Here is a 27,444-nt window from a genome sequence, read left to right on the forward strand (position 1 = left end):
CCGAGCTTCTGACTGCGCCTGCGCATCCGGCGGCCTGGCCGGTGGTGCGCTGGGTCCCTGCGTCCGCCCTTCTACTGGCCACGTCTCCCGGAAGATGGAGCTGAGGTGCCGTGTCCGGCCTGCGGCCTCTGTGTAGCCGCAGCGGCCTCTGCCGCCGATTTAGCCCCTGCATCCCTCGGCCGGCTGCCAGCCGGGTGCTCCCCGCGGAGGCAGGGCGGGCGCCGGGACGAGGTGAGGCCGGGGCTGTGCTGGGGCCTAACAGCGCGGCGGGGGATGGGAAGCGGCGGCAGGGGTGGGGGGGTTAAGGCCGGCTCCTCATTCTGAGCCGCCTGCTCCCTTCCCCCGTGTTGTGCTGCCGATGCCGACCCTTCTGTCCCCCGCGGGCCCCGTGGCTGTGCCTCCTCCGGGGTCCGGGCAGGGCTCGTGTGGGGCACAGTGTGTCATCGCTGGCAGCCTACGGGGCGCTCCGGGCCAGACTGGTAAAGGAGTATGGGTGCCTAACCCCAGCTGACGTTCTCGCCTTTAAAAGTCTGGCCCTTAGGGCCCGTAGTTAAACATAGTTAAAGAGGCCCTCCAACATAGTTGAAGGGGTTCACACAGTCCACAAGATTAGGAGTTGCACCGATTTTAAAGCAGACCATTTGTGTTGCGGGGCGGTATGGAGTTCCTGCAAGTGCCTCTGGAGAGGTCTGTATGTCAAAGGTCAAAGAAACTTTTTTCTACTATACACCTGTGGTTATCTGCATCACTTCCCATTTCCTTCTCCATCCCAGTTTGTTTTCCTTTAATCTGCTGCAAGCAGACCATCATTTTATAGTTATAGGGGTTGCTATAGCTGCTAGTAGGTGTTGATGCCCTGAATGACTGCTGGTTTAGTAGCTAAAACTCATTCCTCTACAGTAGAGGTTGTCACGTGAATGGACCCTGAAATCTTTTTACTTACTTATTATAATTATTGGGGTTGGTGTTTTTTGTTTTTTTTTAATTATTTTGTCTGGAGTCTGGACCTTAACTATATATTGACCAAGAAATTTGGACCCTGACAAAAAATAATTGACAACCCCTAGTCTACATTTTCCTGTTAGAACATCTGATTTGGACTCTCCAGTAATATGGCATGTTAATGGATGAAACAAGGACAAAACTATTAACATAACCATAGTTTACAACAAAGATAAACCAGATGCCTCAGTTCATCAACATATATTTAATCTGTAACCATTTTGTATCTTTTCGCAGCTCATGCTTTTGGAGATCAATTCTGTATATTTTGTCAATAGACATCCATTATGTCTTGGTTTGCTGATCTTGCTGGAAAGGCAGAGGACCTTCTCAACAGAGTCGATCAAGGAGCTGCGTCAGCTTTGAGCAAAAAAGATGGTACAGGGAATGTAATATATGATAATACGATTTTGGAGTCTGCCGGTGAATATCCTGAACTGCACCAGCAAACTGGAGAATTGAAATATCAGACATCATCTAAAGCAACCTATATCTCCTCTGCAGCTGATAATATTAAACACCAGAAAGCTACAATCCTAGCTGGAACTGCAAATGTCAAAGCAGCATCCAAGATGTCTTCGGAGGCCTCTTCTCCAGCAGAAAGTGTTTCCACTCCCAGACCTTCTTCCCAGTTTGTGAGAAGGAAAAAGTCTGAACCTAATGATGAGCTTTTGTTTGATTTTCTCAATAGTTCTGAGAAAGGAACTAATGGACGGATGGACCCTAAAAAGGAGAAGAGCAAGACCGTTGTTCTTCAGAATCACTCTCTGACTTCAAGCGTTAGTTCTATGCCTACAAGTACACAAAATGTAAAAACTACTGAAGACAATTCTATCAGGAGTCAAAGCCATGGTAGCTAACTAGAACTATAGATGTTTATTGAACATAGGTATTTTTAAAACCATGTTATGTGAAGGGTAACAAATTTACTGACAGTAAATGAAATAGATTCTAATATGAGGGAAAGGTGTTCTAGAGTAATGGTAACATGGTTGGGAGACAAGAACCTCTTAATTCTAACCCTAGCACTTCTGTTGATTCACTGGGTGACCTTGGAGTAACCTTACCTATTTCCCTCCATTTCTCCACATGTAAAATGAGTAGAATACATGCACTGCCTCACGAGAGTGTTGTTACTTAGTTGATATCAGTACAGTTCATTGAATATTTGAAGTACTATAAGTGCATGTATTAGTATTATTAAATCAAACCTGTTGTATTGAAGTTGGTAAAAAGACTTAGCCCTCCCCTTATTGTAGTTTCTACTCCTTAAAATTGGGATATGTTTATAGTTAAGAGTTCTTATAACTCTTTAATGATTGATCACAGCTAACTCAAGATGTATTAATTGTAGATTCAGGTCACGTGGTACCCTGATTATGTTTACAAGGTATGCCTGCTTTGCCCACTATAGCATCTTGTTTGCCAGTCATTGGTATTAGTTAGGTATGTCTCTTAGTGCACCTGACATAAAAGACAGTCCATACCTCCCACAAAAAGTTAGTTGTAAAATGGAGATGGGCTATTTGTGCATTTTATAATTATTGACAAAAATAAATGTATTGTCCCACAGCGTCTGGTTATGTGAAGACTGTATAAACTAAAAGGAAGGGAATGGTACTTAAAACGTTTTAACTCTAGGGCAGGAGATACAAGAAGTATTGAACAAATCTTGCTTGGATTTATGGTGCTGTTTTCTTGGTGTGTCAGTATTCAGAATTAATGGCCCACCCCATTTCCCTAGGGCACTGTGTGATGTGGACTGTTGAAGGTGGAGCAGGCTTGTTGGTGAGCACAAGGTGAAGTAAAGAGTATGATGACAGTTTAAAACACTGGATTCAAATGGACACCCTTGCTTTGTATTGACTTCAGTCTGCACTCACTGGTTTTCATCTGGTTATCCAAGGTGGATACACTGAATCTGAAGTAAAAATAACACGTGTGGAACAGCTGTTTCTTTACTCTCCCTGCATGTCATACTGTTTCATATTGACACCAGTGCAAGACTTTACATATAAGGCCCTATAATATATGCTCATTGGCATCTAGAATGTTATATAAGACTTCAGTAACCCCCTATTAGGAATCCAAATCCCGTGTGTGTGTTTTCTGGTGACTTGGTCAGAGCACTGTCAGCTGTATTAGTTTAGAGTGTTCTTTCTATCAGCATCCACTCTATAAAATAGAATTGCTACTTAATTCCCATAATTCAGGGAATTAATGTGCAATTAGGATTTCTAGATACATGAAAATTACAAGGAACTTTTGAATAGTATAACAAAACCTCTTACGGAAGTATGATATGAAGCAAGAATAAAGGAAATATTCCACAGCCTACTACAGGGCTTCACATCATTGTATTTTCTAGTGGTTTTTATAGTAAACATTTCTATGGTGAAAAGTGCCTCCCCTCCTCCTCCTCAAAAAATACATTGATCAAATACTTTGAGGCCAGGTGGTTAGTAAAGAAGTTGGTGAGGAGATGGGTATAATTGAAGTAACCTTAATAGGCTATTTTATATAAAGTGAATAAACTGCACTCTTCTGTGTTTGGATTAGATTTTTGAGGCAAGTTTTCTGCAGCATAGTCATGAAAATGTTAACATTTTCCCACCTGAAATATGACTCTTTGTTATAACCAATTGCCAACAATTATGCCATCTGTGGCTGTTCTCGCTACAGTGTACAAATCATCTGCATTATACTATGTACGAGAATATGGTACTATATAGGTCTATTTATTGTGAGTAGCTATTCAGTGATCCACTTTAATGGTGAAATGTCTATCTTTTGTATATGTGGATCATTGTTGGTCTACTTACTGTGAGTAGCCATACAAAACAAACATACTTGATTTAACTCAGATTTCTTTGTACAGAAACTCCTGATGGCTCTGATTCTGGATTGGATACACAAGTGGATGTTACAAAAGATTCATCACTGAATACAGCAACTAATCACAGCCTTTCAGCTAATGATGATTGCAAATCCCACGAACTGTCCAATCTTCGCCTGGAGAATCAACTGCTTCGGAATGAGGTTCAGTCTTTAAATCAAGAAATGGCTTCATTAATTCAGAGATCCAAAGAAACACAGGAAGGTAGTCTAGTTTGGAAGCTTATATTTCAAAATATTAACTGGTTTTGAGATTCTAGTAAAATAGAAACCAGTAGTAACTCTCCATCAGTGACTTGTGTTCAGATTCAAGTACTTCTAGTTGAATCTGTAGATGTGGCTTGTTAAGCATAGTGATTCCTGACAGTCTAAATGGATACTAAGCTGGAGAGAATGAAAAGTATCTTTAAGCTATCCACGTTAAGCTCATTAGCTCCTAATGAATTTAAGACAAAGATGTTCTGATATGGTGGGTAATATGACCTTCACTGAAACCATCTGGGGGAAAAAAAATTTACTTGAGATAGTTGGGAGGAGTAGTCGTTCTTCAACAACAACAAAATAAGAGTGGTGATTAAAGGGACACAATCAAGTTAATTAGACCCAAAATTTAGATTGTGTAAAAACAAGGTTTAGGAAAGGCCACTACTATTAGAAATGTTTACACATTTTAAAAAAAGTCTGACCCTTTTTTTTTTTTAAAGGAATAACAATCCCCTGCAATATTTGAACCCAAACATTATGGCATGTATTATGCAAATATATGAGGCCCAGAAAGTAAAACAGTCTAGAAAATAACAATAAAAAAGTCAAATTGACTAGTCTATATATTCCTTGCCTAAGCTAATTGAAATGCAAAATAAGCCAATTAAATTTGTAATATTGTTTAACTAATCAAAGCTGATAATACCACAGGTTAGGGAAATCTTTTTTTAAAACAGTACTGCATATGAATTTTAACCTGATAATTTTGAGTAAAGGTTAAAACTAATATGGTGTTTGTTTTGTTTTTTAAAATGAACAGTACAAACTCAAAGATGTCATTTTAACACTGACTCGTTGACTCTAGTAGTTGTGCCTTTTTAAGTTTTATTTTGTGCTTCAACAGCTTGGGTTAAGAAGAAAATCTGCTCCAGTGTTTTAGAGTCAGCTTTCGCTTTTTTTTTTCAATGTTTTATAAACTCAGCTGGTTGCACTTAATTTTTTTCTGGTATGGATTGTGATACAAGCGGCATTCTAACCACGTGGCATCTAATACTATTTATTTTTTCCTTGAGGCAGCAGATTTTATTGTATGTATGCAAATGTATCCTTTTTCTTTTTTTTTTTTTTGGTAGAATTAAAGCATGCCAGAGCAAGGGTTGAAAAATGGAATGTTGACCATTCAAAGAGTGACAGGGTCGTTCGAGAACTTCAAGCTCAGGTTGATGATCTTACAGAAGCTGTTTCTGCCAAGGATTCCCAACTGGCCGTGCTGAAAGTGCGGTTGCAAGAAGCTGATCAGCTACTGAGTACTCGGACAGAAGCCCTGGAAGCATTACAGAGTGAAAAATCACGGTACTTTAAAACCCATTCCAAACAGTAGTAATAGGTTGGAGAATTCAAGCTATAAAGATTGGTGTTTTCAGTAGTCAAAATGACAGTTGTTATCACTTTCCTATATATCTAGATTTGAGAATTTTAGTTAGGAAAAAATGTAAGTATTATTTAAGGCTTGATTCAGATATCATTATACTTAACATGAGCGTGCCATTGACTTCAATGAGAACAGGTCAGAGACTTGAATAAGTTTAATTGCCACTTGCTTGTGTCAGTGTCTATTTGTGACTGAACTGGTATAATTGTTCAAATACATTTTATATAAACCATTTGTGTAATTCTAATGTTTGAGAGAGAAGTCTGAAATTTGAGATCTCGCATTGGTAGAGACTATATTTGACCAAAAAGGCAAATAAAGTATGTTTGCCTACAAGTGTAAGAACTTTTCTGTTTTCTGTCCACATTGGGTGTTCAGTAGTCAGTTGAATACTTGCTCCTTTATTTAAAAAACCAAACCAAACCTAAGAGTAAAACTCTTTAAATTCTACTTCTAACTTGGGCAATAGAAATATGTGGGGTGCTTTTACTTTTAGGTGAGCTGTAGGTTTTATTCTTACTATTCTACCTGTGTTCTGAAGTACTGTTTAAGAAAATAGAATTTTTTCTGCATTAGAAAAAAAAAACATTGCAAAGTGAAAGCCAGGCAAACCATTGATTAGCACTGTCTGACATAAGAGAGTTTGAAAAAAATCACCTTATTGTTTCTACCTTGAAAGCATAGTATATAGGCTTACTTTTCAATGATATTCTGTAATACTCTTTTAGAATAATACAAGACCACAGCGAAGGGAGAAACCTGCAGAATCAAGCCCTTCAAACTGTGCAGGAGAGGCTACATGATGCAGACTCCGCATTGAAGCGAGAACAAGAAAGTTACAAGCAGATGCAGGTTAGATGTGAAAATGGAGGTGGAGTGTCAGATTCCGCTTTTGGGTTCCTGAGATGCTAAGTGCCCTCAACTCCCATTGATTTTGCCTGGAGTTAAGGGTTCTGAGCACTTGGCAGGATCTGGCCTCTGAAGAAGTAGGTGTCCCTTGTACACTAATTTATTTAGCTTTTTTAAATTTTATTTTCCAGAATCAGTGGTGAAACAGTCCAGAAACTATTGACCACTTTTATTGTAGTTCTGTTTTTACCACATTTTGTTAGTGTTTCAACATAAAACTCCTCTTCAAATAGATTTGCAAACTCATGTTGCTAATAGATTACTGAACTAGTTTTAACCTTGTTTACTTTCCATAGTTTATACTTTTGCTTATTACTTAACTGCACTTAATTTGGACAATGGAATCCATTGCTCCATTTTTTTTTTCTTCTGATTCTCCTGAATTAGTATGCTTTTTGGGTGTTCACCCTACTGCAAGAAAATGTTAAAACCTGCTGCAGCCACGGGAGAGGCACCCCAAACCAAGCCAGCCGTGGCTGGGGAAGAGGTGCCCCAGCCCCACCTCCGGGCCAGCCGCAACTGGGGAAGAGGCGCCTATCCCATGGCCCCAACCCCAGAGCCGCTGTGGCAGGGAGAGGCGGGGAGAAACACTCTCTCTCCCAGCCCCAGACCTGCCTGGGGAGAGGCACCTATCCTGTGGCCTGAGACCCAGAGCTGCCACGGCGGGAAGAGGCACCTCTTTTCCTGCTCCCCCTCTCCAGCCCAGGTGCTGCTGGGGGGAGTCCTCTTTCCCTGCCATAGCCTGGAGCAGCCTGCACCCTAAATCCCTCATCCGTGGCCCCACCCCAGAGCCCGCAGCCACAGCGGAAGGCCGCCCCCCGACCCTGCACTCCAACCCTCTGCCCCAGCCCCGAGCCCATCATCCCCGGCCCCAACACAGAGCCTGCAACTCCTGCTGGAGCCCTCACTCACACACTCCAGACCCCTCAATCCCACCCCTGTCACATGAAATTTTGTTATGTGCACCTATATGGAGGTGGTTTACTTCTGAGGGCATTCTGCGCCAAAAAATTAAAAATTCTGCACAGAATATTTTAAATTTCTGCAAATTTTATTTTTCAAATAAATGTGGAGTCTCCAGCATGGCGTTGGGGAGCATAGGTGGTGACTCTGTGGTACCAAGCTCCCCGCCGCACCTCACCTCCTCCTCCCCTGAGTGCACTGCGTCCCCACTCCTCCACATACTTCTCAGCGCTTGCCACCACCAAAGAGCTGGAGCAAACTCCAGGAGGGAGTGGGAAGAGTGGGAATGTGGCGCGCTCGGAGGAGGTGGAGGCATGGGGGAGGTCCAGATGCTGGAGGAGTGGGGCGGGGATCCAGCTGCAGCTGGTTGGTGCTTGGTAGGGTGGGGATCCATGTGTGGGTGGCTTGTCAAGATGGTCCAGGTGCAGGGGGAGTGGGGCTCGTCAGGGTGGGTTCTGGGTGCCGGGGGGTGAGGCTTGGCGGGATGGTCTGGGTATAGATGCATGGGAGTTGGGTGGATGCGGATGTGGGAGCAGCTCCCTGTACAGTGATTCTACCCCCTGCAGCTGAGGAGCAATGCGTGTAGGAAGTGCTGGGGGGCAGGAGGGGAGTTTTCAGAGCTTCCTACAGCCAGGGGAGAAATCTGGGGATGGGTCTGGCACGGCCCTGGATGCTGTGCAGGGGAAAAGGAAGTCCCGTCCTCCTCAACCCAGGCAGGACTAGCAGCTGTGTCCAGTGCAGGGTAGGAGTCACCAGCCTGGTCTTCCCTTGTCTTGCCTCCTGCCCCACAGTGATTTACTTCTCTGCCGGCTGCCCTGGGCACCCGAAACATACTGCTGGGGAGGATCTCATGATGGCTCTTGTGGCTTCCCTTTGCTTCCCCATCAGAAAGTCATTTTTCTGCGGGGAAGCAAAGAAATCTGCGGAGGACATAAATTCTGCACATGCACAGTGATGCAGAATTCCCCCAGGAGTAAAAATTAGAGGGAACATTGGTCTAAACCCCCAAGTGGACAGTGTCTTTTCAAGGGGCAATTTGCTCATTTTGTCAGTCATATGGCTTAAATAATAGGATGAATTTCCTTTACTCAGTAAAGAAAATATCTGTTGTTTAATGACTTAGATCTGGCTGTTTTCTAGGATTTAGCACTCCATTAAATTTAGTGTGAGTTTTATCTGAATAAAAAGTACTGAAGAAGATTTTAACCTGGAGGGAGTGAACTCTAATGTCTTGTTTCTTTTATAGTTAGCTTTGAAACCTTTTTTGCTAACTGAAAATTGGGATTGTACTAATTGTTTAAACTTTTTTTTTGCCACTAATAGAATGAGTTTGCTGCTCGCCTTAGTAAAATGGAAGTTGAACGGCAGAACTTGGCAGAAGCAGTTACTGCAGCAGAACGAAAATATGTGGATGAGAAGAGGAGAGTGGAGGAGCTTCAGCAGCAAGTCAAAGTAACTAAAAACAGCTTGGAGTCTGTTAAACAGGAATTGGTGGACTACAAACAAAAAGCTACTCGCATACTCCAAGTAAGCATGCAACTCCCTCCTGAGTATAAGTAACTGGGAAGAAATCCAGGTTAATGCAAAAACATTGACACATTTGATTTTAAAGTGGAATGGAGCAATGAATCATTGGAATGGAGCATCATGTTTAATTTTGTTCCATTTATGTTTTCTACATCTGATCAGTTATATATTTGCTTTTGGACTTTTTATATCAACAGTATATTATAATGGTGCAATAGATCTTAAAATACATGATGATAGAATTTACATTTAATAGAATCCCGTGCCGCTGAAGACTGAGTTAGATAACTGACATGAAAATTAAAATCCTGATCCTGCAATATAATCATAAATATTAGAGTTGGAAGAGACCTCGGGAGGTCATCTAGTCCAGCCCCCTGCTCAAAGCAGGACCAACCCCAACTAAATCATCCCAGCCAGGGCTTTGTCAAGCCGGGCCTTAAAAACCTCTAAGGATGGAGATTCCGCCACCTCCCTTGGTAACCCATTCCAGTGTTTCATCGCTCTCCTACTGAAATAGTTTTTCCTAATATCCAACCTAGACCTCCCCCACTGCAACTTGAGACCATTGCTTCTTGTTCTGTCATCTGCCACCACTGAAGGCAGCCTAGCTCCGTCCTCTTTGGAACCTCCCTTCAGGTAGTTGAAGTTTGCTATCAAATCCCCCCTCACTCTTCTCTTCTGCAGATTAAATAAGACCAGTTCTCTCAGCCTCTCTTCGTAAATCAGTGCCCCAGCCCCCTAATCATTTTCGTTGCCCTCCGCTGGTCTCTCTCCAATTTGTCCACATCCTTTCAGTAGTGGGGGGGGGGGGGGCACAAAACTGAACACAGTTCTCCAGATGTGGCCTCACCAGTGCCAAATAGAGGGGGAATAATCACTTCCCCTGATCTGTGGGCAATGCTCCTACTGCAGCCCAATATGCCATTAGCCTTCTTGGCAACAAGGGCACACTGACTCATATCCAAATTCTTGTCCACTGTAATCCCCAGGTCCCTTTCTGCGGAACTGCCACTTAGCCAGTCGGTCCCCAGCTTGTAGCAGTGCATGGGATTCTTCTGTCCTAAGTGCAGGACTCTGCATTTGTCCTTGTTGAACCTCATCAGATTTGTTTTGGCCCAATCCTCCAATTTGTCTAGGTCACTCTGAACCCCATCCCTACCTTCCAGCCTATCTTCCTCTCCCTGCAGCTTAGTGTCATCCGCGAACTTGTTGAGAGTGGAATCCATCCCATCATCCAGATCATTAATGAAGATGCTGAACAAAACCAGCCACAGCACCAACCCCTGGGGCACTCTGCTTGATACCGGCTGCCAACTAGACAGCGAGCTGTTGATCACTACCTATTGAGCCGGATGATCTAGCCAGCTTTCTGTCCACCTTATAGTCCGTCCATCCAATCCATACTTTTTTAACTTGCTGGCAAGGATACTGTGGGAGACCGTATCAAAAGCTTTGCTAAAGTCAAGATATATCACGTCCACTGCTTTCCCCATATCCACAGAGCCAGTTATCTCACACTCTTAAAAAATGTAGTTTTTAATTTTAGTTTCATGCCTGAAATTTTAGAGCCAAATCTTGCTGAGAGATTCAAGCATGGATCTCATATAGTCAGGGGGCAGTAGAGCATATGTATTTAAGGAAAGAATTTAATAGTTAGCATCTTTATTAATACAAAATCATTTTTAATCTTTCAGTCTAAAGAAAAGTTGATAAACAGCCTAAAAGAAGGTTCTGGCATTGAAGGACTGGATAGCCTTACTGCAAGCACCATGGAATTAGAAGAATTGAGACATGAGAAAGAAGCACAGAAAGAGGAAATACAGAAATTAATGGGGCAGATACAGCAGCTGAGAACAGAGCTACAGGTAGAAATCTTTATATGCAGTCCTTGTAGTTAACCACGTAAGTATGTGGGATTACAGTGGCCTTTGTATTGCTTGTATTAGTATCACTATAATGGTATTCAAGATACCTTGTTACGGTTGGAACAACTATTATGCTGCTTTTAACATTTATTTATTAGTATTTAAAAAAAAAAAAGTCTCTTGTGGGTGAGACAAATGCTTTGTCATTGATACTCCAGTTTCTCTCCATTCTCCTTGACCACTCCAGTTCCTAGGGTAGAGGTAATAAGGTGTCTGAGGGCATGAGGGGAGACAGGATATAGGTGTTGCCTCTACTGCTGTCTGTCCTCTTCCCCCATCCCAGGCCCCCATTGAAAGATGGTGTTTCTGCCCAAAAAACTGTCATAGATATTTCTTTGGAGAGCGAAGGGTATGCCTTTTTGTTCTTCTAAGATTCCTTAGGACTGTTGATCTTCACAGTAGCTGTAGTTTTTGGGCAGCCACTGTTCCCTTAGTTGGCCCCAGAGGCAATGCAGTGGGGGCATGCAGGGTCACATGCCACCCCAGATTACTTGGTTACATGGTACAGTTGGCTGGGCCCCCCTCCCTGCAGAACAGCTGAGCTGGGGAGCTGTGCTGGTCAGGGAGAGGGAGAGGCATAGGCAGGAGCGGAAGAACAGCTGAGAGCTGCTCCAAGTCACGACTGCTTTAACTCTTTTGGGAGAGGCAGAGGAACAGCTGGGAGCTGCACAGAGTGCCTGCTGCTTTCCCGGGATCGCGGGGGCGCTGCTTTCCAGAGAGGGGAGTGCAGCTCGGGAAGGAGGGTGCGTGACTCAAGTTGTTCCAGGGTTGTGTCTCCCTCCCCCGTTAGCGGGCACAGGTTGTCTGTGGTTACCCCTGCTCCCTGCGGTTACCCCTGCTCCCTGCAACGATGTACAAGTCAACCTGGTGAGTCTTCAACCTGTAGACAGGATGAGAAAGGAGGCAGTCAGTGGGAGGTACCTAAATATTTAAAAAAAAAAAAAAAGGCTTTTTTTTTTTTTAAATTGTGTATTTGGTCATTTATACTGTGGTCTTTTTTCTTGAAAGCAATGATGGGCAAAAAAGGTGGCTAAAGCCACTTAAGTTCCACTCTGCAGGAGTAGTTTTTGCTATTACTACAGGGATAGCTGTGTGGTTTGATGTTACTGGAACAATAATATTTATATTATTTTTAGGATATGGAGGCTCAGCAGGTTAGTGAAGCTGAGTCAGCAAAAGAACAACTTCAAGACCTCCAAGAACAGATTGCAACCCACAAAATGGCCAAACAAGAAGTGGAGGCTGAGCTGGAACGGCAAAAGCAGGTAAAGAATTAGAGAGCTGAGAAACCTTATTCTAGGCCGTGTACAACCATGGCTTTGAAAAGCATTTTGGCTTAGAGTTGCCAGAGTTACTATGACGGCTCAAAGGAGAATGCTTCTATAAAGTTTGAAGAGAACTTGTCAGTCATTTGTCATGCATCAGCTGTATTTGAAGAAATTAGTTTGTAATTAAACAGCATTGATGATTTGTCTTGTGGGTAGTTTTAGGCCCAATGATTTCAGTAGGAATTATTTGCCACTGATTTCAGAGGGTACAGAATTGGGCATTGTGCCTCTTGCAATCTGATCTGCACAAATACATTCTTCTGCCTTCAGGGAGTTCAGCTTAAGTTAATGGAACCATTGTGATGGGGCCACTCACCTCACGTGAGTGCCTCCTATCGGGTGTGCATCTGCCTGCATTCTATCTCTAGCTGTGCCATTTGTGGCAACCCTTTTGGGCATTTAACTTCTCAAGCAGGTTTTCTATGACTCAGCCCTCCGGCCAAGTCACACACAGTCTGTAGGTGTACAGCAAAATAAACCCCTTCCAGGGTACGAGTCCAACAGGGCCTACCACAGTGCCCTCAGTTAGTATCTTTAGCCCTTTCTCTGGGCTTAGTGCTCAGCTTCTATCTAGGCTAGCTTTTAAATTGTCCTTTTCAAACCATCCCTGCTCTGGGATGGAGCAGTGCCCCCAGGGCTCCCTCCCTAGAGACTTTTTGCCTTCTGGGGTACCCCAACTGACCCCAGTTGTCCAGCTGAGTCGCTCTGTGTTCTGTCCCTTTCCGAGGGTTTATCGAAGTCCACAAATGCTGACCCTCTTCAGAGTATTCAGTCTGCTCCCTGGGCCTGTGTAAACTCCCCTTCTTCAGGGCTTTGGCCACTCTGTCTGTGGCCAAAGTGGGGAGAACCTGGGCCCACCCACTACTCTGGGTCCCAACCCAGGAACCCTACAAAAACCAGTGAACCCTGCTGTGTCCCATTTAACTGTGCAGCTACTGTTCCATAGGCCACTTCCCTGCAGCCCTTTCACCCTTTCCTTGACACTTAGTTCAGGGCTGAAGTCTTGCTTGAGTCCCTGCGGTCGGCCAGGAGCATCTTCCTTGCTCCCCTAGTCCCTGCCAGCAGCTGCTCTGTCCAGCTCTGCAGGTGCTGTAGCCAGGAGCACCATTCTTGCATCTCTGGCTCCAGCCAGTGACTGATCTGCTCTGTCTAGCAGCTCCTTTTTATATGAGCCTGCTGGACTCTGGTTGCTTCCTCACAGCTGCTCTAGGCAGCCTGGAGGACTCACCTCTACTGCTCCTTTTCTGGGGTGGTGTATAGTAGGCCTGTGAGGCCTCCAGCAGGGGTCTCAGGGTCTGGTACACCCCATCACAACTATACAGGGATCTGACAGGAGTAACTGATTACAGGATTAGGACCTGTGTGTGTGAGCATGTTACCCACTATTGGCTGGCTGCAATTTTGAAGGGATATAAGGATATTTCTGTGGGTGGCTGCTCTCAGAGCTCTTTCTTCAGATCTAGTGATAAGAGATTGGTGGTTTTAGAGCTAGAGAGACAGGATTCCAGTTCTAGTTCTGCAAGAACATACTTTATAATGGAAAGGGGGCTGCCTCTTTATAGTTAGGTGGCAACTACAGTCCCATTACAAGATTGATTTCTATCTCACTTTTACTCCAAACAGAAGAGAGAGCCTCATGCTTTTGTAGTCTGAGTTAAGTCTCATTGACTTTTAGAATGTTTTCTGAAAAATGAATTAAACCGAGTAAGTACTCTTGAAAATAAGTCCAGAGTGTTCCTTTAAAATGTTTGCAAAGCATCTAATGTTTCTTTGGGTCCCTCCATATCTCTAATCAAACTACTCTACATAGCAGACTTGAAATATCAATAGATTTTGACAATGACTTGTGCAAGAGGCAGTTTTTAAGAGCAGGAATAGTAAAATGTGTTTTTGAAAGATCAATACATCATTTTCTCTGAAGCCAGCAGCCAAAAAGATAAAATCATGGTGATGACAAATATTTGCATCATCAAACTCTGAACTGATCTGGGCTAACTTTCAAAAGTGAAATGAAACTACAGGATAAAACTTCCTTTATACCCTATCAAAGGGTATTTTCCCCCTTTCTCCGCCCCTCCCCCCTAGGCCTAGAAGGAATTTCAAGGGTCTGTTTGCAGCAGGTGTGACAGGACTAGACAGTTTGTGGCTTACCCAAGTTTACACAGGAAGTTGGAAACCGAATTGGGCTTTATATACAGTCGTCTCAAATTTCTATATTTAAGGCCAAATGTAAAATGAGGCTAATAACATTTACCCCTTTTTGAAAAGTGCTTTGGGTTCTTCAGATGAGAAAGCACAAGATAAGTGCAAAGCATTGTTAGTGACATTTTTCTGATGAGATAACTACAGGTTAGAGAGGCACTATGTGCATTAGACATTGGCGGTGAAACAAAGAAACCAGGAGTGTAATCTCTGGTATGACATTACAGTAACTTTTTTGCCATTATTCAGAGTGATGGTAGGTTGTGTTGGGCATTCATTTTGGCAAATTTAGGTGTAAGCATCAGTGTTTCCCTCTAATTTTTCCCACCCATGTGCAGAATGAATTTTGTTATGTGCACCACTATGGAGGGGATGTGAGACACATCCCCTCCATATTGGCGCTCCACACACAATTCATGTGGCAGGGTGGGGCCTAGTGGTTTGGAGTGTGGGAGGGGACTCAGGGTTGGGGCAGAGGGTTGGAGTGTGGGGACGGTGAGGGCGCGAGCTCTGGGGTAGGGCCGGGAATGAGGGGACTGTGGTGCGGGGGGGGGCTCAGGGCTAAGGCAGAGGGTTGGGGTGCAGGCTCTGGTGTGGGGCTGGGGATGAAGGGTTTGAGGTGCGGGAGGGGGCTCAGGGCTAAGGCAGAGGGTTGGGGTGCGGGCTCTGGTGTGGGGCTGGGGATGAAGGGTTTGAGGTGCAGGAGGGGGCTCAGGGCTAAGGCAGAGGGTTGGGGTGTGATGGCTCTGGCCAAGGATGTGGGCTCTGAGGTGGTGACGGGGATGAGGGGTTACATTTGGTGGGGGGCGGGGACTCCCTGCAACTCCCTCTCCCCGCAGCAGCACGTGGGCTTGGGGTGGGTGGGGGAGAGGTGCCTTTTCCCTGGCCGTGGCAGGTCTGGTGGGGCTGGGCCGGGGAAAGGGCTCCTCTCCCCAGCTGTGGCAGCTCTATCAGGGCGGGGCGGGGCTGGGCTGCGGGACCTGCATGGCCCTAAATACCCTGTTGCGCTGCCACGCAGCTTACAGTGAACCTAGGTAAGCATGCATATTGCATCATTTACAGGTGCCTAATGCAAAGGGAAAGAATTATGAAGAAAATAATAAATATTGCCCAGGTAATTAGACAACACCTTATTCTTATAAAATATAAAGCAATATCACAACACAATAAGCTTAGCTCCAACACAATATTTTTGGAGTAAACTCAAAATTGAAATAGAGTACAACCCATTTGCAAAGTAAACAAAACCTGAGCATTTCTGTAATACACACATTCATCAGCCTGAGATGCAAGTTTATATATACATCGCTTTACTAAAAATGAAGGTGTTATAAAATACATAAATTGATATTTCCCATTTAGCAATATTGCTTAAAAGAACATTTTTGCATATTGGAAGCAAGATAACAAAATAATGTACTTCATTCACATTTAATACTTTATTTAAGATTGTTACAAATCTTACATACGTATATGTAGTTTTATACATATATGTACATATGTATATGTAGTTTAAATTACATATAGTTTAAAGTTTTAGATAATTTGGGTATACTGGTAGAAGACTGACATCTAGTGGTATAGTTGAATAATCCATGAACAAATGAACTTTTTTCTATTTATTTTTTCCTAATATTTAAATACATTCCTACTTGCATATAAGTATGTTCTGTAAGTAGTAAGTCATCACAGAATGTCAAGGTATATCAAGATGTTGCCCATTGCAACAGTGAAAGGTTGGGGGCTGTCAGCCCTATGAGAAGTTGACATTCCTGTTGCCTTCCTCTGACTTGTGTAACATCTGTTTGCTCCTTTCATATTTTGTATTTCCAGTGAGATGGTTTAAACATTATTTAAATTAAAAAAATTAAAACACTTAAAAATGGGGTACAAGAGAACTTTTTTTTTTTTTTTTTTGCCTAATTCATGCAAAGGACTTCAGGAAGTCTTGATTACATTAGCCTGTAATAGTTTGAAAATGTGCCTACTTATGCAATCTTTTTTGGACTCCATTGTCCAAATATTGTTACTCTGTCTGCTTAGTGTATGGTACTAATAAATTGCTAATAAAGGGTTCTGAGAGCATTAGGCCATATTATGCCATTAGACTTCAAGCAGAACTCCACAGTGATTTCTGTGAGGGGGTTCTCTGCTTTAAATTATGGCATAAAAGGGCATGTTGTTAATGACTAGTACTATAAGGCTCATCATTCGGTTGAACACAGACCAGTGTCTTATATCTTGATAGACATTTTTATTGTTGTAAATAAGTTGCCACTGTTAAGAGAAAAAATAATGAGGAAGGCTGGAGCGTGTACCATCGTTCTGGGAACAATTTATTTTGTAGGATTATCTGTCCTTTTAGAAATTACATTTTAATTAGATGCTAGCTTGAATTAATTAAAATTCAAAAGTTCAAGTCTGCTTTAGATGGATGGCTAAATGTTTATTATACCAAAGCAGATGGTAGAGTATATCCTGTTACCTCTGTCTTTAGGAGTGTGGGATATATTCCAAGGCAGTGCTATATCAAGAAAGACCAAGGTGGAATGAAAACTATGGTAATTTTCTTTTATAGTCATTTAACAAACTGAAATTTCCATTTTAGGGACATAGTGAGTTATAATAATACCCAAACTGTAGGTAAATCTGGTACTAAGTATGGTGGGTTCCCCAGGGTGCAACCTGGCAGTGGGGTACCGCTGAGCCCTCTTACCAACCTGGGCTCCCTCTCACACTATGATGTTGTGACAAGCAGCAAACCTCTCCAGATACTGCACTTCCACAGGCAGGGTCACACCTAGCAGCGTTACATGAATGCTTCGCCTAGCCACTCATGAATTAACAATAGAAAGGCTCTAGCCAGTTCTCCCTGCCCCCCAGCCTGGAACCCCAGGGCTGTACCATCTTGCCCTGGTCAGAAGCCTGACCATTGTAAGTTTATAACCCAGTCCACCCCTCCCTCAATGTGGAGAGGACATGCACCAGCTTTTGTTCCTGAGCAGATTTCCCAAGCACTTCGATCAAAACACCCTGTTCTAGATAAAACATAAGACAGATTTTAAATGTTTGTAAGTAATAAGTGTACAGATCAAAGTTGGTTACCCAAGAAATAAAAGTAAAATCACAATCTGAGTTCTATAAACTAGACAGATTTGAATCAAGCAGTGTCTCACCCTGATGGTATCGTTCCTGAATACACAGGATTCTTTTTTCCAGTCTGGGACCACCTCCCCAGTTCAGTCTTCATTCTCCAGACGTGTTTCCAGGTGTTGAGTTCTGTGGGGAGAGAGGCCAAGTGATTGTCACTTTCCCTCCTTTATAGTTTCTTCCAGCTTGCTGGAAACATCTGATTGTGACATGGGTCAAGCAGTTTCCATTGTCTACATGCTATCACTGAGAAGTCTCCACTGTATAGGTTCCTTGGACAGTCCTTGTGAGTGTGTATTCTATTAATGGGCTATTAGAGCATCGACTCCTCCACTGTTGCACCAGAAAGGCTGGTCGTGGGTGTTCCCAACCTCACAACATATTTCTGTAACATGCACACAGAAAAACTTCATAACTCCACATACAATGATAGCCCATACAATCCAACAGGATATTAAAGTTCAACAGATCAAGTCTTTTAAAATGATACCTCACAAGATGCATTTTTATACAAAACATATAATTATACCACCATGGTAAATATTGGGGTGCTGGGATACTACTTTGGAGCACAGTGCCACACTAAGATAGTTGTATTAACATACATAACTGTGGCGTTGTGTATATGGAGATTGTTTGTTTCTTTAAAGTATTTGCTGTTCAGGCTTTTGATATTGAAGACTGGTTGAGGATCAGTAGGATAAGGATTTTTTTCCTTCTGCTTTGTGTACTCAGTAATTTGAAGGGAGAGTACAGTTATGTGCTGCTCTAACAGTAAATGACTGAAGTAAGACAGATTTTAAAAACATCACAGTAAACATGTTAAATCGTTAAATGGGAATTTAAAAGCGCTGTTCAAAAATCATGGTACTAACAAGATCTAGGGTAATCTTCACCGCTCAATCAGTTGTTCTTGGCTAAATCCCTTCCTTCATTATGTTGTCTCTTTTTAGACAGTACGTTTTTTCAGGGCAAAGTAAAACCCTCTGCTTTAGTGTAAAGCCTCAAATCGTGGCTAAAACATCACCCGACATACTTTCCAAAGGCTGTCTACTAATCTTTGTTTTGTAACTGGTTGCAATTAATTTTATAGGAACTCCATTACAATGAGGAAGAATTGTATCGGACAAAGAATACCTTGCAAAGCAGAATAAAAGACAGAGAGGAAGAAATTCAAAAACTCAGAAATCAGGTAACTTATTTGCATTTAAGAATATTTAATGCTGTTAAGTCATTAAAAACACTAAACTACCTTCTTTGTTTTAGCTTACACTTTTGATTGAGTAAAACTCTGTTTTTCATCTGGTTCTAAAGCTGTTAAAATGAAACTGTTAGATTCCATTTGATAAACTTTGGTGCTTGCACACATCCTTTTAATAATCAATCATTCAGATTCCAATAATGAAACCGAGTATATTAGGTTTTAAGAAAATCTACTCTACAGTGAAAATTAACTTTGGAGTAAATATCAAAAGCAAACACAATTTTAAAATGTTTGTCTTCAGAAACAAAGGGCTGTATTGTCTGATAAGGCCCTGTATGTGCACAAGATGACTAGAGAACCAGGTCCTGAATCCATACGTTCTCTCCTGTGAAACAACAAAAAAAGGTATTGATGGTTGTATGGGTAGTATGAGTTTCTGAGCTGGATCCTGTTAATGTAACATTTATTTGTTTCATTTCATGCAAATTATATACAAGGCCACACAATGCACTGTAGACTATTACAGAAAAAATGACAATCTAGTATTAAACACTACTTGCTTTACATTTTGGATGTCAAAGGACTTGAAAATTGTCTTGATATAGTTTTCTTTGAACCCAATGGGGCTTGCTTTCCTGATAATACTTCACTATACAAAATTTACTTCAGAATGTATGTATTGTCCATGTGTACCATGCCCTGTCCAGTGCAGCTGATTTGTATTTGCATTGCCTGAATGCCAATAGTCCATGATCAGTCTGGTATCTCACTGCAGACTCGGTACTACCACTTAAAATGTATGATGACCACAGGTGGCTAAGATTCAACTTACAGCAGGTTAGATCAGTGCTACTGAAAGTGGTGGTCTGCGGACTGGTGCTGGTCCATGAGGCATCAGCTGCTGGTCTGCACACACATTGGAGGGGAAAAAAAATTGCCAGTCCCCCACATCAGATAGTTTGAGAAGCACTGGGTTAGATGATTGGGTCAATGTCAGTATATTCAGGCCTTTGCATACTGAAGCAGGTGTAAGATCTTCAATTTAACACCTATTTTGATTCTAGGTAGGTGCTTTACTTGGCTTTAGTATTCCAAAGGATGCAGTTTCTTGATGCTGGTCAATATTTAATAGTCAAAATGATCTCTCTTAAGGAATTAAATGACTTCAGTATACTGGTGCTGATGGTTTTAATTTTCTCTGTCCCTGGTGATAACTGGCAAGTAACCTTGTCTTTGTAAGGTGAACATAAGTCCATTGTTTGTCACTGCAACTCTATCAAATATAAACTGGAGAGCCTCTTGAGTGTAAATTGCAGATCACATTTGTCTGCCAAGACTTTGTTGCAATCAAGCCTGTCTGGTAGAGCTTGCCTGATGGGAGAAATCTGATGCTTACCCCCTTTTGGAGGCCACATATTGCATCTTCAAGGAGAAGAAACACACATTCTTTTTCTAGTTCACACTGAGTGGATTAAGCTATCAGCAAGCACTCTGCTGAGTGTACTACTATGAATTTGGCACATTTTTTTTCCTGAACAACCAAACTTGGCTAAGTTTCCATAATCATGCACAGTTTACAGGATGAATCTTGAGTGTTTGACCTCTACCTGGCCTGTGCTGACTTAGTGTTGTCTGCACCGCCATCAACATGGCTGTTGTCTCACGCGTAAAATTCAAGACATGCCTTGAATTGTGTATGAATTGTGAATCCAGTTAGAACCTGGATAGAAACTATAAAACAGAATCACTTAAGAAAGATCCACTTCAAGTATCTGCTTTCAAAAATCTCTGCAAATTGGACCCTATGGACCATGTTGCCTTAGGCGTGGCCTACACTACAGGCTTATGTTAGTATCGCTGTCGCTCAGGGGCGTGGAAAATACTCACTGAATTCCTGACCTGTACTGAATTCCTGGTGTAGACAGTGCTATGTGGACAGGAGGACTTCTCCCATTGACAAAGCTACCGCCTCTTGGGGAGGTGGATTAACTCTGCCAACAGGGTAGGAGCGTCTTCACTAAGCGCTGCATCGGTGCAGCTATGCCACTGCAATGCTGTATGGATAGACAAACCCTTAGTCTTGTCCTTCTCCCTCTGCTGTTCGTATCCAGTGCCCATGTACCTCACCTCTCCCTAATTCTCCTTCACCTATGTCCAATTTTGTGCCTTCTTTAATGCTGCCCCTTAGGTTTGTAACAGCCTCCCAACTAAATGGGATCAAGTTGCCTCACTTCCCGCCGTTCTGTGAATCTTGCAGGTGTAATGGCCATGGGCCGATCACTAATGTATTCCTACACAAGCCAGGAGACTACTAGGATTTGTTGTTAGGTGCAAACTCACTTTTGTATGGCAATGTTCACATGGGGGTAGCACTATATTCATAGATACTTGCCAGGAACTTCCTAGTGAAAGCAATTATCAAGGCATAATGCTTCTACAATCAAATTTCTCTCTCTCACATTTTGTTAATGATGGCGGTAGTAGTAATAGCTGTTGCATCATTAAAATCCTGTGGCATCCCACTCCTTGCATCAGCCTCTCTCTCATAAGACTTAGGAGTTGAACTATTTCAAAGTCTAGATTTAATTTTTATGTTTCATCTTCTGCCTTATATTTTGCACTAACTTCTTTTTCAGCTCACAAACAAGGCTTTGAGCAGCAGTAGTCAGTCAGAGCTGGAAAATCGGCTTCATCAGCTGACCGAGACTCTGATTCAGAAGCAGACCATGTTGGAGAGTCTCAGCACAGAGAAGAACTCCCTCGTCTATCAACTGGAACGCCTTGAGCAACAGCTTAAGACTATCCAAGGCAGTAGTACTAATGGACCTGCAATTAATATGGCAGGAATTGACAGTGGTGAAGGTAAACATGGAAAGATCATATTTAAAAATGTGTGTGTGCTCAGCTTAACTAAGGACTCTTATATTCCCCATTCATTTCCCTAAACATCTCTGTATATAAGAAAAATATGGCAAATAAGACGTTTATTGAGTTGATCTTTCCAATTATAACTAGTACAGTCGAAAATAGCCAAATAGAGTCTGCTTTTCTATGTGTAGGCAATTTTAAGTGAATTTATTAAAGCAAAACTTCATTCTTAATTCTCCCCATTGTGATTAATAATATAGCAAGTATGTTCTTTTAAAATCAGCTTACCATGACAGCTGCCAATGCAACCAGCAGTGCAATTTCACCTGTGAATTACTTTGTTTTGTGGGTTTAAATATTGCATATGTGTCCTGTAATTTTTTTTTTTATGGAGGGGGGTTGGTTGGTTGGGTTTTTTATGGTTTTTGGAAGGTGGGGGTTAGAATAGGTGTTCCATTGTGAGATGATCAAACTTAAGTGGAAGTTTCTGAGAAACCTTGAATGCACTGTCCTCCATTTGGTTAAAATCAGTTTGCCCTCATTCTGTTTTCCTTGGAAGTCTCTGAGAAAGTAGCCTACAAATGTGTCTTCTCCACTGAGATTGGCTTGGCTGCTTTGAGTAGTATCATATCTCAGATGTCTCTGAGAAACTTCAGCTGCTATTGGTTTCTGCTTTGATACCTTACTTTGATTCAACTCTACGAAAGAAGTAATTGTGCTAACTTTAAAAACAAAATACACCCACTCCTTGAACTTTGATGTAAAATACCTGCCCAGTTGTTTGCCTGTGAAATGTCTTTTTCTTTTAAAACTCCCTTTGTCAGGAGAACAATAAAATCTGAAATGACACATTCAGTTTTTCTGATCTTATAAAGCTAAACTAAAAATAAGCCAATTTTGTTCAGTCACACTTAGACTTTCAGACCAGGATACACCTATGAAAATTTTAACCTGGGTCATCTTTTTTCATGATATTATAAAACCCTGAAAAACAGGAATTTATTATCAGAAATGCAGTCAGATACAGCTATTGTATGACAAGAGTTCCTTTGTAATAAAAGTAAAGCAAATAAGAAATGATAATGAAGCAAAGAAATTATTTTGGAGTATAAAACATCTGAACTGAATACTAAAATGCTTATTTAGTCGATACAGAACTGGAATAAAAATCACTTTCTCAGATGCATTTTTAACTAAATTGTAATCTTATCCAACAATTCCTCTCAAAACAGAAATCCCCTTTAAATATACAGTGATTCATCTGACTTGTTTTCCGTTGTGCACTGAAAATCTTGAACACTACAAAAAGGTGAAATTAAACATTTAACTCTGTCGACCCTACATAGACAAATACATTTCCTAGGAAGGCATCTTTAGCCTACTCAGATTTGTTTGTTCTTTTGTTTTAAATAGGTACTCGCATGCGCAGTGTTCCTGTCCTTTTTAGTGATGTGGATGCTAACATGGCAGGAATGTATGGAAGAGTTCGCAAAGCTGCCAGTAGTATAGACCAGTTTAGGTAAGAGTACATAAATCATAAAGGAATGTTTCTCTTCTTGGACTAGTTCCTTATACAGTCTTCCTCCTCAGTACACCTTTTATTTTGAATTGTTTCTAATTGTATAAAAACACACCCACACATTTAGTATGGTACAAATTCATATTAAATATTGACATGGTTAATTCCCATTCACTTTATTCCCATCATAATATCTTGTGATGTGAATAGTCTTGTGCTACCACAAATTATGTTAATAGTTGGGTACATGGTACAAGAACCCATCAGGTTTTATTGGACATTGCAGAGTTATCTTACATATATAAAAAATAACTTTTACTATTGTCATGCTGTCTGCAGTTCACAACTGAGTGCAGCCTCAGGGCAAACTGTTAGAAAGCAGGGCAGACACCCCAAACTGGTGGTATGTTCTATGATTAGGTTTCCCCAACCCAGTATGAAGTGTGACCTCCTGAATCACTATAGCAGTCTTACCATAGAATGAAGCATAGAGTCACAGTCCACTGGGGCATTTCAGTCTATCTTAGTGATTGTTGGTTGCCATATACCAATCTCAAGAGACCAGTCACTTAGCTTTAGATATCACACCAAAGACGACACTGGTAGCCAGTCTTATAGTATACTAACTAAGGATTTATTAACTAAGAAAAGAAATGAGTTAGACTGTGGTTCCAAAAGGTGACAGATGATGTAATCTATCCACTGAATGTCTTTTAGGGCTACCCCAGGTTGACCCTGGGGATCTCTGCTTTTGTTTCTTTGCTCCAGCCCTTATGAGAGTCCAAACAGCAAAGATATAACTGTTTCTTCTTGTGATCATCTTTATATGCCCTTCCCGTAGAGTTCAAACCAATGGGATGAGTGCTCTGCACGTAATTTCTTCATGGGTGGATGGGCAATCAACAAAGTTTTGTTTTGTCCTATAATGCCATTTAGTTTTGATAGCCCTTCTTGATGGGTGGGGGAAACCACTCTTACTGCCTAGGTTCACAAATTCAGAGCAGGCCTTTTTATATTTATAAAGCAAACTTATATTTTACTTTGAAACATGAGATACAGACATTACAAGTGAGATTAATGCATGTAGAAACTTACAAGCATTTTACAGAGACTAAACACATTCTTACAAGTCTTAACACCCATCTTGAACAATGCTAATGTATAGGTGAGCTTCCAGCTATGAATTTGTCAGTGCTCAGCTGATGCTTACAGCCTTGGCCAGAGCTGGCACCTGGTCTTCCAATGTCACAGCCACTACTAATTCTCCTCTTCTTTTCTTCTTCTGAGTCTTTGGCAGAGAAATCCTCTGTGTCAGAGCTTTATCACTGTCATGTTTCTAAGTTATTTAGACCAGGAACATTCCACCTGATCATGAAATGTGCCCAGTGTGTTAGTTTTACTGTTACATATTACAGTGTGTCATGGATCAGCAATAAGGATATGAAAAGTAGCTGTTATAAATTATTAGCTACTTTTTCAGTGTGTGTTTCCTTTCTCAAATCCCTTTTTAAAATCTTTTTTTAAAGTATCCCAGAATAAATCCATGCTATGAACTAAGCGTCCTCAAAATATGTGCCTAGAATGAGTCAAACATGCTTTGGAACCTTATTCTGATCTCTTGTCTCAGAAGCTATCTTGTCTTTTTTATCTTAGCCTTTCCAAAAAAAAGTCTTCTCTGGAGCTTTAGCTTAAATCAAATTTCAGTTGGACGTAATAGTTTCAAACCCTTGAAAACGAGGATGCCTCAATAGGATACACTTTGCACCTCTAAAGTGATTTTAATATTAGGATTATAAATACCAGTGCTTCCTTGATGAGTGGCCTGTTGTATGTGACACTGATTTAAATATTACTTCTGTATTTGTATTGTCACTTTTCTACTAGCATATTTTTATTTTATTAAAGCAGATTACAAGGCCATGATGCAAACTACTGATACAGTATACTTCATGTTGCATTTGTACTAGAATTCTACAGGCTATTCTGTTTCTCACATATAACTAAGTGTAAGAATGGCACAGACCTCTTTCACTAAGATTTTCGAAAGAACTTAAATGAGTTAGCCAACTAGATCTCATTGTAAGTCAATGGGAGTTGGGTGTCTAACTCCTTTAGGATTTTTTGAAAGCCCTAGCCTTTGTTTCTGACAAGGCCTAATGTGACATATTTATAGCAACAAGGGGACTGGCTTTTTTATGGCCAGAAAAGTACATACAATTTTGTGTTCTGACTAAAGACTAGTTTCTCTCAATCCAGTAGCTGTTGTGAATAAGTAGTAAAATTCAAAAGGCAGAAATGTGAAAAACTATATGTATAATACCAGTTGATGTTTACAATTTTGTGGGGGTCGGGGTAAAGGAACAGGAATATTTTTCTGTTCTAACATGTGTATTATACTTTCACAGCATTCGACTGGGAATCTTTCTAAGACGGTATCCCATAGCAAGGGTATTTGTAATCATTTATATGGTGAGTACATTGTTGTGTAGAATTTTTTATAGTCAGTTTTATATAGTATTTGCCTTCGTCTGAAAGGCATTCAATAGTCTATAAAAGAAAAAGGGTATCTAATTAGTTTTGACCATTCGTTGTATTTTATAGTAGACTATAAAGACTGCTTATGGAACATGAGTTCTTGAGTCCTGTAGCCTGACAATATATGTACAGTCTTGCCTTGAATTTGTAGTGCTTTTAAAGTTTTTACATTTGTGTAACTAATACTGGTTGTAATTTTGTAGTCTCATATTGGAAAGTATAGCACATTTCTATGACCTACTAGCTTCCATTAAAATAACTTGGGAAGCTAATGTTTTAATAACATTTTACCTCAGCCCAGTGATTAATAATCATTCTTTTCAAATACCTATAAAAGCAGTGAGCGTGATTTTTATCTAATTTTGGGCTATAGAAAGGAAGTTTGTTCTTCACATCTTGCATGATTGTCAGTGGAATTTCTCCCAGTTTCACTAGAGGGTTAATGTCTCTGTCAGTTGATGTGCTCAGTAGTTATGTAAGTAAGCCCAGCTGCAGTGTGCTGTTGCTTTAAAGATTTCAGTACTCTAACTCCATATTTCATATGCATTGAAAAATGCCTTGCTTGAGAAAGCGTAATGACGCTTTTAAAATAAATCACTGGGTGAATGGGGTTGGGGATACAAAGCAGCCAAATACACACTTGACAAAATTAAAGGTAACCACACTTTTCTGTACCACCACCTCTCCCATTTTTTGAGTGATAGATGGAATTTGGCCATTTTAATTCCCCCTTCTCTCTTCCCTTCTAATGTAACACTGCCATTGTATTGTTTAGTAGGTGAACAAAATGCTTCATACTGAAACTGTTGAGAATTTTACTAATTAATATGGTTCTGAAACCACTTTCTAAGCTGGGTCTCAGTATTTTGAATTAGCTCTGTATGGGGCCATCTGTAATGTAATTCTTTTTTATCAAAGATGGTCAATGCCTAGCAGGACACTCAGACATGCTAATTGTAATTTTTTAGCAAGTTTTTCATAATTTGCTATAAAATGCTTCTTGCGTTGGAATCTGGCACAACGCTTCACTGTGCAAATCAGAATAGTTTTCCTTTGCTAGGTGCAATGGAATAAAATGGAAGGAACCATTAAACAAATGTTTTGTGAAAGGCTTAATGTCTACAAAATTAGCTGCTTCTGTCTACAATCAGAATTACAACCATTGTAAATGATGGATGGTAGTCAGCGTTGTGTGCTAACTCCTCCTTTTTTTTTCTTTTTTTTGGCCAGGCATTGCTTCACCTCTGGGTCATGATTGTTCTGCTTACCTACACCCCAGAAATGCACCATGATGGTCCAACGGGCAAATAGACTGAGACATACTTTATGCTAGTGCTCACTATATTCTGGACTGCGTGTATATAAAGTGATTAGTACTGAAATATGGGGGAAATCACATTCCTGGCATAATCTATGGAAAAAAAACAACCATCATGCTTGTTTTATCACTGCTTTTTAAAATTTAAATTATTGGACAAATATTACCATGTAGCTTCTTCAATTTACTTAAAACAGCAGCAGTTTCCAGGGAAAAGGCAGTTGTAAAGCTAAACATAGCCTTTACATTTTACATAAATCTTCTGATGGTTCATGTACAACATAAGATTCACACCTGCATAGAGATACAAGGATTTCTAAGAGTACAACTATATATGGTACATACTTTAGATCATACTGGACATGGGCTATAATCAGGGAATCTAATTGTACTTAGCAATTTAAATAAAATTTATTCTTCCTGTTTTTCAGTCTTTTGTATTAGTTTTTAATTTTGTTAA

General features: G+C 41.1%; 1 protein-coding gene across 2 annotated transcripts; it reads left to right on the forward strand.

Annotated features, from left to right (window-relative positions):
* Window positions 1–27,411, forward strand: GOLGA5 (golgin A5). Of its 2 annotated transcripts, none has more exons than XM_073349483.2 (13): window positions 1–231; window positions 1,240–1,854; window positions 3,881–4,102; window positions 5,235–5,454; window positions 6,262–6,385; window positions 8,729–8,932; window positions 10,630–10,800; window positions 11,997–12,125; window positions 18,634–18,732; window positions 21,381–21,606; window positions 23,026–23,131; window positions 25,537–25,600; window positions 26,897–27,411. In XM_073349483.2, exons 2-13 carry the CDS (start codon window positions 1,290–1,292, stop codon window positions 26,975–26,977), a joined length of 2,211 nt encoding a protein of 736 aa, XP_073205584.1. In that variant the 5' UTR covers window positions 1–231; window positions 1,240–1,289; the 3' UTR covers window positions 26,978–27,411. The 2 variants fall into 2 exon arrangements, with proteins under 2 accessions (XP_073205584.1, XP_073205585.1); XM_073349484.2 differs by lacking the exon at window positions 1–231 and adding an exon at window positions 266–687.
* Window positions 27,412–27,444: the final 33 nt, after the last annotated feature.

This window comes from Lepidochelys kempii, chromosome 6, assembly GCF_965140285.1.
Source record: "Lepidochelys kempii isolate rLepKem1 chromosome 6, rLepKem1.hap1, whole genome shotgun sequence".
Lineage (NCBI taxonomy): Eukaryota > Metazoa > Chordata > Testudines > Cheloniidae > Lepidochelys > Lepidochelys kempii.